The following is a 12766-nucleotide window of genomic DNA, read 5'->3' as shown; positions in this document are numbered from 1 at the left end:
ACCAGCCTTCCGTAGGGGCGCAATCGCAAACGAGAGACGTTTTGCGCTGCAGACTATGGCTACGTTCACATTTGGGAAGCGGCAAGCGGGTGGAGAGGCCAAAGCGGCCGGAAAATCTTTTCCGCCCATGTCCAAGTTCACATTTGTTTTGCTACCACCGCGGCCGCGCTGCCGCTTTCGCCCACATCCATCTAGTCTGCGTACGTTTGTCGGCGTGGTGGCGCTCATTATCGCATTATTTCGAGCGGTATGTTCATTCACTGACCCACCCGTCATCAAAAGTGATCATCTTGCGCAATTTCGCGTGTCATCTGCGACCTTCGGTAAGTTCCTCGTTGGCGTTCTGTAATTCTCCTCACACGGGCGCGGTAGCGCTGTGTCACAGGTTGCTGCCTATAGGCGTGATTATATTTCTTTAATAGCTTTTATTTACAAGTTGTAATAACATTTCATCATTTCGTATTATTTTCGGCGCCTCCAGGACACGAAAGCGGCAACGGGAACACCAAAGCTAAAACCCGGGCTGGCCCTTGTGTTGAGGCTCGCCGAAGCCTGCGCGTCCTACGTGAGACCTACGCTCCCAATCTATCGTCGCGACGAGAAAAGCACCCTGCGACTTCTGCAACATACCGTGCACGTGCGAGGAGAATTATGGAGCGCCAACGAGGAATCTGCCTAACTATTGTCTTCCATGGAAGTGGAAGAAGAAATGGCTTTTATACTTCTACCTACTTGTTTTCTAGAAATCGACAATGAATAAACGGAAGACAAGAAAACCTCGGAAACGGCAGTGGTGGGTTCGCCTGGCTTTGCAAAAGTGTAAGAAGTTGGGTCACGCCAAGGCTTCGTTGCCGCACCTCCTGTCGCGCGACGTTGAATACTATCGCGAGTATTGCTGACAGTACGTTTTAGTGCCACTCTTGTCGTAGAGCAAGGGGTGGTTCTTGATCGCGTCGATCAGCATTACAGCCTACACTTTTGGTGCCATGTTCAATGTTACGACCGGAAGTTTACATGCTAGTGTAGCTTCCGGTCGAGCAGAACGACTTTCCGCCGCGTTTCCGCTTCGCCATGGCGAAAAAATCTGTCCGAGACCAATTTAGCTCGCCGCCTGTTTTTCTGCCTGTTTTGCCGCCTAGGCGGGCGGATTTTTGCAAGATTTTGCCGCTTCCGACAGCTTCGAGACCAAGTTCCTACGCGAACGCGGCCTAACCGGCACCTGAAGGGAAGCGGCGGAAATGTATACCGGAAATTTCGACCACCTGGGGACTTTAACGTGCACCTAAATCTAAGCAAACGGGCCTCGAGCATTTTCGCCTTCATCTAAAATGCGGCTGCCGCATTTGTTGCTTCATTTGTTGCGCATTTGTTGTTTCAGAATTCGGACGCCACATTCGCGCCCAAAACCTCACAGAGTGTCAAGGCCTTGACAAACACCGTGACAGTTTTTTTCCATATGCAGACATGATTCGCTGTAAATTACCAACCCAAACGGAAGCGCCCAGGAATGAAAGTGTGAAAGTAGCACCGGTTTCTTGAAATATGTCAGCGCGAAGCGACGAGAGAAAAGGGTGGGTTAGTGGGGGGGGGGGGGGGGGGTGCAAAAAATTTCGGGGGGGGGGGGGTTTGAACCCCCCCAACCCCCCCCTTGGCTACGCCACTGTCGCTCAGAGCTGCGTAGCAGTGTCTTGAAGTTTGAAAATATGACTTGAATTATTTTAACTGCTTTAGACGTCGAGTCAGCCATAGCGCGGCGCACTGTTATTTGAGGAAGCATTTCCATTGTTCTGAGGAAGCAGGCGCCGGGGAAGGAGGGGTGCGTTGTGGACTGGGGTCAGTAGCGCATCCAGGATTTCTGCCAGGGGGGGTTGGCAGTTTTCCAATACCATCTAAACACCACTAATTTCGATTTCTTCACGGGAAATTGTCAAAAAATGCGCTTTTTGCGAGTGTGCAGACGATTGCGCGTCTTACATCTATAGTTGCAGTACTCAAATGCGTAAGGAAAGAAAAGCATTAAACAAAGGGGGGGGGGGGGTTAAGTCGGCCTCAGGGGGGGGGGGGGGTTACAACCCCCGAATCCCCCCCCGTCGGTGCGCCACTGACTGGGGTACATGGTACAGCGCTTCTGGCGGCGCTGCCATCGAGGCACCCTAATGTGGGCACCACTTACGACAGACGTCTCAAATTTCAGCCGCAGTATTTTGGTCATCGCTACGCACTAGCTAGCACTAAAGTCCCTATATAAGAAAAGTACTGCCATCCTTTGACAAATGCCGCTTCGCTCTCTCCTGTGTTATCCTGTATCTCCGATTGGGCGATGATAGCGCGCGCTTTTCACTTCTTTATATTTTCTTTTTTTCCGCCTCAGAGCCGTGTTGAAAGTCCTCTGCGCAGCCGCAGTCGCTGGCGGCGGCGGCGGCGGCGCGCGCCCGGCCTGAAAGCTTCAACGTGGACTTTCTAGGTGCGCCACCGTCGACTTGGCTTTCGCAAGCAAAAAGTAAAGAAAAAGCAAGCGCTTTAGGAGAGGAGGCGGCGGAGGAAAAAGTAGATGGCAGTACTTTTCTTATATAGGGATTTTAGTTACTAGATATTGACACGTATACGTGTTTATCTTTCACCGGTGGCCGCTTTCCATCGGATAACAAATGTTAAACGTTATCGCTCGGCGCAGGACGCGCCTGTATCGGAAGTTTCTAGAACGTTATCGATGCTTCTTTCCGTGGCCTTTTTTTTCACCGACGCTTAAGTTATCTGATTGCATGACCGACGCGAACTGTCTAGAACTTTCTGGAAGACACGCGGGCACCAGGGAATAGTCTGGAACATTCGATGACTCATGTATAAAAGCCGAGGCGTTTCGCTGCTGATCAGATTTTCGACGATCGCCGACTGTGTTCGCCGCTATCGTTGTGCTTTGAGTGTAGCTTGATTTTGTGGGCACATGTTCGCCCAATAAACAACCAGTTTCGCCATACACAGTTTTACGACTGTTTACTTCAGCGTCACTACTACGGGACAATATGTTTTGCTTTCTTTAAGTAGCGACACGCTTTGAAGCACCGCCGACCAATCTCATTGGGCGGCGCTCATTCCGGCAGCCATGTTCTTCCTAACGCTGTTCCCCCGCAATCATTTGCACGCTGCTGCGAGCAGCGTAGATAGCAGCGGCCGTTCACGGTCGCATGCTATCTAGGAAGATAATGGCGGCCGACGGAGTACATGTCGCTACTTAAAAAAAGACCAGGAAATCTAGGGACTTTAGCTAGCACGAGCCGCGTGCAAATCAGCGTTACGCAGCCTGCACAATTTCGCAGAATGAAGAATTGACAGTTAAAAAATGTTCAGCTTCGCTCCGCACTCGCGCACTCCTTGCATCATCTTCTGTAGAATCTCTTACAGCGATGCTGTTAAGGGCTATTTCCCACAGGATCATGTCCACGTGTAGAAAAAACTACCATCATCAGCATTAGCTCGAGCGTCTTCGTCGTCTTCCGTAGCCGAGTCGACTCGTTGGCTCGTGCTCGGCACGCATTCGTGCCACTAGTGGCTCCCGCATTCGTCGTCGTCTGCTTCCACAGCTGGCTGCGTTGCCGCTAATCATTCCAGCGTAGAATTTCACTTCTCTTCTGTCGTCGTAATGGGGAAGCCGCGTTTACGGAGGCATGAGCCATTGCTTAAGGGGGTAGCCATTCATGAGCAACTGACGACGTGTCCTAACGCATTTGAGCAACGCCGCCGCGAATGCGCTCGGGAAAGGGCTCGTCGCCGACGTGCCGATTCTAGCGTGAGGGTTTCCGAAGGGCAGGTGAAACGTCAGCGAAGAGCCGCCGACCCCGAGTTGCGGTAGCATGATGTTGAGGCCAAACGTCAACGTCGTCTTTCCCTCCATCCCGAAAACGGTGGTGCACACCTCGGTAGCGCTAGCGCTAACATCCCCGGTGCGACGGCCAGGTTTCAAGGTGAGTTTCTCACCCGGAACGTTCATGATAGACATGTTCGGTCGGGCAATGCCCAACGGCAATATACGCCCATTCTCATCGTGGGGGCAATATTCGCTACAGCAGACCCAGCATAGTCACAGCTTCGCTGGCTTCATCTTCACAGTAGTGGAAGAGCTCTGAATTTTTTAATATGAATCATTGTTTGGGCCTCGATATTCAATTTCGCAGGTATACGTTCCTGCCTGCCTACCTTGTCACGTTTCTAGCCCGCGCACGCCACCCTATATTGGAGGCCGTGCCAGGCCAGTGAAGCGCTGAATTTTCGTGTCCTTCCAACAACTACACTCGATGATGACGCGATCCCAGCGATTGCAGGCAAATTACTTTTTAAGCGAAGCTTTATAGGCTCACAAGTTTCAGCGGTGGTGGTGGTGTCACGCTGAAAAGTGGGCCGATCCTGGCGATAGTGAAGAAAGGGTCCAAGCAAAAGGGCACTACCACGGACAAAAAAGAAAGAGAAAGAGGCAGAAGAGGAAAGAAAGCGAGAGAGAAAGAAAGAGAGAAGCAAGGAGAGAGAGAGGAAGAGAGAAAGAAAGAAAATCACCAGCCCTTCAACTGTCGAGAAAAAAAAAGAAGGGGGGGAGGGGGTTAAGCAAAGGTTGTCGTGTGTGTACTTGACCTACTACTTGCCTTTCCTACTACTTTTCGTATCCTTTCCTGCTACTTTTCGTTCCATTTCGTGGTACTTTTCGTGCCCTTTCTACTTTTGTTTCCCTTTGGTGCAACTTTTCCTTCCGTTACGTTGTACGTTTCCTTCCCACGATGCATACATTTAATAAAGGTTTATGTTTCATTACCGTGACATGTCGTGAACTTTAAGTTACCCTGACGAAGGTCAGATACACACACGACAAGCTTCGCTTACCCCATTTTTATCGGCAGGGGAAGGGCTGGTGAGTTTTTTTCGAGAAACTGTGTAGTTGTGAAAAAATGAAAGCTCAAGGCTTGATAAATCCCTCGCGGGGATGGAGGGGGGGGGTAAAATCAATCGATTAATCAATCAATCAAACAAACAATTCTTATTTACTCGTAAATAAATATAAGGCTTCGGGTATTTATCGTGGTGTAAGATATACAGGCTGTCCCAGCTAAAAGTAGCCAATGTTTTTAAAAATTGGGAGGACGCTTAAGCTTCGCTTTTAAGAGTGGAACGCGATAGCATTCAAGATCCCTGACTGCTACTCATGGTTCCCGACGACTGCAGATTATGCAACCGTAATGGTTACTGGCAAACACTGGCGGCGAACGATGTGCACGTAGGCGAGCTTTCTGGTGGAAACGCGGCCTCTTGCGTGGGCCGATCCCGGAGATTGGGCGCAACCGCGCCAAAGAAATGGCATCATTTACAGGTTTCCGTATTTGTTTCACACTTGTAATATTTCAGTCTGAGAAGATTTAACATAAAAGGCATGCGCTGTGGGTGTTTTGTTTCATGACATTTGTTTGTGGATTGTCATTCTCAAAAGTCCGAGGAATATCTTTGCCAAGAATGCAATACAAGGTATGAGCAACACTAATGATAGAATGGCGTGGCATACCTAAACGTGGCTTGGCACGATTTTCTCGTCCGCGTGCGCCAATGCCGATGCCGACGCCGGATTTTCTGCGACACGGGGCCCTAAACGCTATCGCGTTAAAACGACGGAGTGTGCTTGGAGGCTCAAACCAACTCAGTGGGGTTGACGATCGCGTGTCCAGTCTGCGGTATTCTTTTTGTTTTGCAAATTCAATTAATTAGCATAAACTTATTACCTAACTTTTTAAATATTGGCTTCACCAAGGATAGTGCCAACACGAAAGTTGTAGATCCCATTTAAAAATCGCTGACCAAAGTGTTTGCAATTAAGTACCATTGATGGAGCGTGTTGTAATTGCCTTTAAAGAAAGCCCGCGAAATACAAAAACAACCGCCTGATTTATTTATTTATTTATTTATTTATTTTCGATACCCTCAATCGCCGAAGCTTTGCAGAGGGGAGTGGGTAACAAATAAAGAAAAGAACAGAATGAAACATGCAGCATTATACAGTATTAGCGACAAATTGTAAACGTGAAATGAAATACAACTAAAACAAATATAACTCAACTGAAACAGAACAGAAATAAACACATCATGTTATACAATACTATTAGCAAAATTTGAACGTAAGAGAAATTTGGGAAAGGGAGAAAAGAAAACATGAAGCAAACTAAATTGCAGGCATCACGACACATGTAAAAAAAAAAGACAAAGAAAGAAGTGGGGAGGAGAGATGCATGAGATGATTAAGCAGTGCTATCACATTGTAGGTGCGCAGATAAAGAACGGGAAAAAAGAGAATGATCAGAAATTGAAACAACGTCCCTGTATGCTCCAAAGTTAGCGCTAACCATTGTTCAAATAGGAAAGGAGAATTTCCGGGCCGCCCTCTACCACTTTCCTGACTACTTCGTCGTTTTCCGCTCTCTCATTGGACGAGGCTTGACACGTGACGAATAACCCGCGCGGCTTTCGTTATCGCGAGAAAACGGCGTCGTTAGGGAGCGTAGGAACACCGGGACACATGTGCGCCGTGCGTGAGCATAAGATTTTAACATTTTTGAAGAAGCGCTCGGCTGCAGCACGATGCCGACTTGCTGTGCTGTTGGATGTTCGAATAGCATTGCCAAGGGGGGCAAGCTTTTTGCGGTTCCTCGTGGCAAACCAAACCTCAAACGGCGATCGATATGGCTCCACCGTATCGGAAGAAAGAAATTTGACTGCCACCGAGGGAGGTCATTACTGAGTAAGGTTCTGATCGCTGTTCTCACCCAGTTAGTGATGAACGCGGGAAGGTGGGTGCGTTCGCGAGTTCCCCATCAGCCAACGACTGCGTAAAAAAAAACAAAAAACAAAAAAATAATCCCGGTTTATGCTCTGCGGCGAACAAAAGGGCTCATTTCGGCAATATGAATACTAGCATGACTTCTCATAAAATGAGCATAATGGAAGAGTCGCCCATTAAAGAGCAAAACGCAGAAAGCGCGCGCACACACGGGAACGAATACATATAGCTGAGGGGGAAAGAAAAGCGCGCCGGATGCATTTTGAAAATAAAAAAAAAATCACGTTGAGGGTATTTAGCACATAAATGTCTGCGCCGTGTTGTGTGTGCATAGTTTGATGTAGCTCTTTGTTTTCGTAAATGCGTCAGGTAAACAGAACACCATTCGATTACGAGAAACAATCAGCAGTAGTAAAGACTGTTTAGGATTGCGTTTAACTTCTTCTACCTTTCGTTTTCCTCGTCTGAGCGATGCAGATTCTACTGATAATTGAAGGTACTACATATCTTATGTAGACGTGCGTTACGTACGAACAGCCTTGTGAAAATGCGCCCAGAACAGTCGCGTTTCAAGTAAGCGCTTCAACGCGCCGCATGCGATACGAAATGAAGCGGGTGGTAGCGGCCGCGCACTTCGCTCATTAATGGCGGCCGAGAGGGAGGGGGCGAGGAGGAAACGGCGCGGAGAAGAGGAGTTTGCGCTACCTTTGGAAATTACAGGGATCTTAATAGCACCAGTATTTCAGCGCCCCCAAACGACCGATCAGTAAAGGACATTGTTTGCATGCCTTTTTTTTCCGAGATTCACTCGCGTGCCTTGTCGCAATCGGGCGCACAGAGCGAGCGGCGGTGATGAAGGTGTGTCGCGCTTCGACGTGACGTGGCATAAACATATAATTCGCTCCACTTGTGGAATGAAGCCCGAACGCACAAGGCAAGAAGAAAAAAAAAAGAAGCTCGGGCTGCAGTAAATGTTGACCGCGGAACTGTTTGAAAGAAGATACTGTTGTCATGTTCTTCTATTCGTTGGCTATCATATCTTACTAGCGACAGTTGCTGGCGCGTGCCTTGCGGCCACCGGAAACGCCAAGCCCGTCCCGAAACGGCTATACAGATACGCATTTTGTTTCTTGATCGGTCGTTTGGGGGCGCTGAAGTAGTGGTGCTGAAGGGAAAATCTGTACGATAACACAAAGGGCAGTGCCTTGCTATTTGAGGCTCGAGCCGGTTGCCTAAGGACGAAAACATATCGGAACAAATATCCGGAACTAGATGAGACATGTGTATGCTGCAGTAAAGATCCAGAGACCACTCAGCACATCCTAATGGAATGCGACGGGATCCACCCAGCGAGAACCATAGGTAACGTGCAACTCCCTGAAGCGCTTGGGTTTAAAGTGGAAGGAAACCTAAACAGATCAGCCGTAGATATCAGCAAGAGACGATTAGAGTACTGGCGGAAAAAAAGCAGGGAAAAGATGGATACAACCTGATCTCTTAAAATCGTAGGCAGCGGTACAAGCTAAATTTTTGAAAAAGGTATACAAAAATGCTAGATAAAGAACATGTGTAGTATACCTGATTAAATCAAGCAGGCTAGGTGACTACTTGTCGCCACCCCGTTTCAAAGGGGATGCCAATAAATCATCATCATCATCATCATCATGCGGTTGTTTTTGTATTCCGCGGGCTTTCTTTAAAGGCAATTACAAGACGTTCCATCAATGGTACCTAATTGCAAACACTTCAGTCAGCCATTTCTAAATGTGATGGTGGTGAAGCCAATATTTAAAAAGTTAGGCAATTAGATTATGCTAATTAATTGAGTTTGCAAAACGAAAAAAGATACCGCAGACTAGAACACGCGATCCTCAACCCGACTGAGTTGGTTTGAGCCTCCTAGCACACTCTGTCGTTTTTATAACATTGGCTACTTTTAGATGGGACACCCTGCATACTCTTTAGGTGGGGACACTTCTGGGCTTGCTTACGAGCCATGATCGACCAGATAAAGTTGCAATGGCGTGCGTCTATCGGCCCAGTGACAGCAGCGGATTCCTATCGGCGGAATCGGATTCCTATCGACCTTTCAAGCGGATTCCTATCGACCTTCAAGCTCAGCCAAGGTCAAACTGGGACTTAGCCTGCCACTACCGGCTGCTGCTGCGTACGCCGCGCGGGCGCCCGTATCTTGAAAGCGATCTGCGATGTGTGCAAAGTGCGCCGAGTGCTGGTAGCTTCGCATGCGCTGTGCTTTCGACGCTTAGTTCGCGTTGAAGAGAGGCGCAGCATGAATGTCACTTCGCTCGCTGCTGCAGCCGCGCCGAGCAGCGTCTGTGTGTTATATTGTGGTGCAATTGTAGATGCGGTAGTTACTGACGACGCCAAACAGCGTCTGTGTCCTTTCCCAAAGCAAACAAAACCACGTTATAATGCTCGACAAACGTGGTTTACCCGCGTTCATACCACGACTTATTTTTTTTTTCCATGTTGACCAGTACCTGCAAATGTGCGCGGTGTCCTGGCGGCTGCCGCTCGTCGCATTCATGAAAGCTTTGGAGCAACGGAAGAAGTGTCCGATAAACCTGTACCCGTCGCAACTGTTCTCAGCATCCGAAAGACCTGGAACAAGATACACAAAAGTACCATGTGCTATACTTAACAAGAAAGCAGCCATGCCTGTCACTTTCGAGCACGACCACAATAAGCCGAAAACGAGAGCGCCTCGACGCAACGGCGGTCACTGACCCTTTTATAAGTTGCAGCGTAGATATTTCCTGCTAAAATTACAAGAGCGGTACTCTGGCGCTCGGTTTAGCGCATGGATTTGGTGCTTGTGACCTCAAACGTCCTTGTGACGTCATTTATTACGCTTTTACTTTCTAAATTTCCGAGCAATCATAGCTTTCGAAACGCAGATAGGAAAATAATATCTGCGCACGTATGTGTAATTCATGCGAATTGTCGCATTCACAACGCAGTATACTTTGTCGCATGTGATCGACTCGCAAAGTCACAAAGCCGTTTTAAGCCAGAAGGACGAAGTTTAGGCAAATGCATGAATGCACGGCCCATCTAGCCCCGTGCTGGTTGAACTGCCATACCTCAACTTCCCGTAGATGGATGGATGGATTCTGTGAGCGTCCCCTTTGAAGCGGAGCGGTGGGTTGCGCCACTAAGCTCTTCCTTTATTTTTAGCCTAATAGCTTACCTGTCTTTCGTTTTTTTTTAACAAACAATCAATTCCCAGCATCAAACTTTATGAACCACTATTGGGAACTTTCTTTTTGTACGCTTCACTTGTTTGTGGTCTCCCTACTTTTCTGTCACCAAGCCTGTAATCGCCTTTTACTAATCTCTACTGCGGACACGTTTACTTTCCCCTGCTTTCCCTGAGCCCAAGGGCTTCAAGGAGGACAGCGGAGCCTGAACCGACAGCTGGGTAGATATGTTCACATTCTAATAAAGCATGTCCCATCGTGTTCCTAGATTTACCGCAGCAAGCACATGCCTCTTCTTCCTTGGTGTACCTCGCTTTGTAACTACGCGTTGTCACATGTCACACGGTCGGGTAATGTCTGAACTTCACTTCATAGTACTATTACTTCCCTGCGTTTCAAAAACTTATAAGTCACCAGCCATCTCGGCTCGCCCTATTAGCATGTGCATCCGCCGCAGATTACCTCCAAAATACGGCGCGCCATGCACTCATCCGCGCAGACTGCCGTGCGCAGCCACGACCGTGGTAGAGACGCGCGCTTCCCTCTAGCGCTCTTGATCACGTGACTTCCCACATTGGGCGCACGGGAAAATGGCGCGCATCAGGCCACAGTGTAAATCTAGCGGCCATTCTTCTCGGGACCCCCCTCGCTTTCCCTCACATCCGCAGCACACGGCGCGCTATCTTATTGCACTTTGACTTTATACGGTCGTCGACGAAAATTCGCCTGTAGAATGTCCGTATAATTGCCATCGCGATGAATAGTTCGAATGGGCAGTTTTACTAAAGGTTACCGTGTTTATAGACTATGCAGTGATTAACAGTGTTCGAACAAAGAATGTCGCTACAGCCAACGTCTTGACAAGGGGAGATTGTCAGAGCCAAGACAAGCGCCCCGCGGCGTCGAATTGTCGGCTATATGTACTACAGCGACGTTCCTTATTCGACCAGCTCAAAACTCACGTCTTGCGAACGTTTCACTCGTTGGCGTTTATAGAGAGTATATACGTACTTGTGTGCGCAAGTTCACCGTCCTTGTCGGTGAGGCGTGACACCATGGCGACGTTACCAGTCTTGGACTCTGCCCTGCACTTTTCCGTGAACTTCTGCGTGAGGAACTCGAAGAACCTCTCGGCGTCCTTGTAAAGCTGGTCGGGTGGAGCGCATCCGTACGTCTCCAGGGACGTGTTGTGGCACTTCTTGTACCGCTCGATGTACCTGTGTCGGCGCGGCAAAAATCAGTTCTGCGGAAATCCGCAACGGCTGTAACCGTTGACAGTTGCTACAATCGCACGCGCCGTGGCGCAATCTGTAATGCTGCGTCACTGTAGCGCCAAGCCAACGGTATACGACCGGCTCTCGAAAAGTGACGCTATAAAGGACATGCTCTATACTTAGCCCGTCTCATTGCGGTGCTGATACCAGTGTACTGGGGCGCCATCGGAGATCGTTGTCCGTGTTCTGTTCAGTTGCTGCAACGTCACAAAGTGGCAGTATGCAAAATATGTGACCAACGGCAGCGAGGGAGCTAGCAGCCAATTGGCAAGCGGTGATCTTCCCGGACAAACGCAAATCTGTCAAATGTTTTGATTACGAGCGCGTCGTCTGCTAGAAGCAGAACGCGACTAGTAGCGAAGTTAAGTTCGAGCGGTCATCCGCTCGCTACGAGACCGGCTTCGCATGGCACGTCTGGTGGATTGGATTGGATCCAAACGGTGGCTGCGGCTACAGCATGGTTCACCGCTTTGCGAATGGTTGCTCTCTCCCTCCCGGTCTCAAAGAAATATTGCTCTGAATCTGCATGTCCCCCCATCCCCCCAATCCACACACACACACGCACACACGCACGCACGCACGCACGCAGCACAGCGTTATTTCTTTTGCGAATGCCGTCGTATCATGTTCTTCGGAGAAGAGAAGGATGACAAATACGCGTAAAATGCGCACCACACCACCGAGGTCGGATCTGGGGTAGTATAAAGGGAGAGGGAAGTGTCATACAGTGCGATTGACGCACGCTCAGTTGTGAGAGGGCATGAATTTTCTGCGCTACATATACCGGTTGTTTCAGCGAACACTATCGATTTTTTTTTACTTTCTTAACAAAACGTCGTTGTATGCATTGAAGCACAAAACTGGAACGCCAATGCATTTCTCCGCAAAGTTCGGGATTAAATATCTCGAAACTGGTGTCATCCTGAGATGTTGTTCCATGTTGATCCGCCTTGCGAACTCCACGGTTACAATTTGTAAATTGGAATAAGGGTCATCAGGTGATTAGTTAAAAACTTGATTAATGATTTTCCTTAATCAGTTGATGACGCATTTCAATGTTTTGTGCAAGTAATGTCCGCCTCTTCGAGTAGACCAGCTCATGAGCTAGAATTGTGCTATCTGCCACAGGCAACCTTTAAAATCTTTTAAAGTGTTCGCTGAAACACCCGGCATACCAAAACAAAGCCATGTGCCAAAAAAAGTCGTGGCATGTCTCGGAAAGGGAGAGATTGCACCTCCAGCCTTCCCTGCGCTGAGCCGCGAGTACAATCCACTGGTTATGATTATAGCAGGTATTTCTGTCAACTACAACTAGTTAAACACTTTCAGCGTCTTTTTTATTTTCCCATTGGGAGAGGGAGGGGGGTTGACGTTCAAGAACTTCTAAGTCAACGCTAGAGTCCCGCGTATTTGGTCTCTCCCACATTCGTCGCAGTCGTGCTGCGTAAATTCCCAAACAGTAT

The 12766-nt window shown here is 48.6% G+C and overlaps 1 protein-coding gene across 3 annotated transcripts in view; it reads right to left on the bottom strand.

Annotated features, from left to right (window-relative positions):
- The window catches only part of LOC119431095 (sentrin-specific protease 1-like), a 42179-nt gene that overhangs the window by 13157 nt on the left and 16256 nt on the right, over positions 1–12766 (bottom strand). Inside the window, exons 7-8 of one of the 3 annotated variants that reach the window (XM_037698573.2) lie at positions 11041–11246; positions 9310–9430 (exon numbers count right to left, since the gene is read on the bottom strand). In XM_037698573.2, the coding sequence (XP_037554501.2) occupies positions 9310–9430; positions 11041–11246 (327 nt within the window). The remainder of the gene's footprint in view (positions 1–9309; positions 9431–11040; positions 11247–12766) is intronic. The other 2 variants (XM_037698574.2, XM_049656852.1) reach the window with 2 other exon arrangements.

Source organism: Dermacentor silvarum, chromosome 10, assembly GCF_013339745.2.
Source record: "Dermacentor silvarum isolate Dsil-2018 chromosome 10, BIME_Dsil_1.4, whole genome shotgun sequence".
NCBI classification, from domain to species: domain Eukaryota; kingdom Metazoa; phylum Arthropoda; class Arachnida; order Ixodida; family Ixodidae; genus Dermacentor; species Dermacentor silvarum.
Note: the sequence above shows the minus strand (reverse complement) of the source record. Positions and strands in the feature narration are given on the sequence as shown.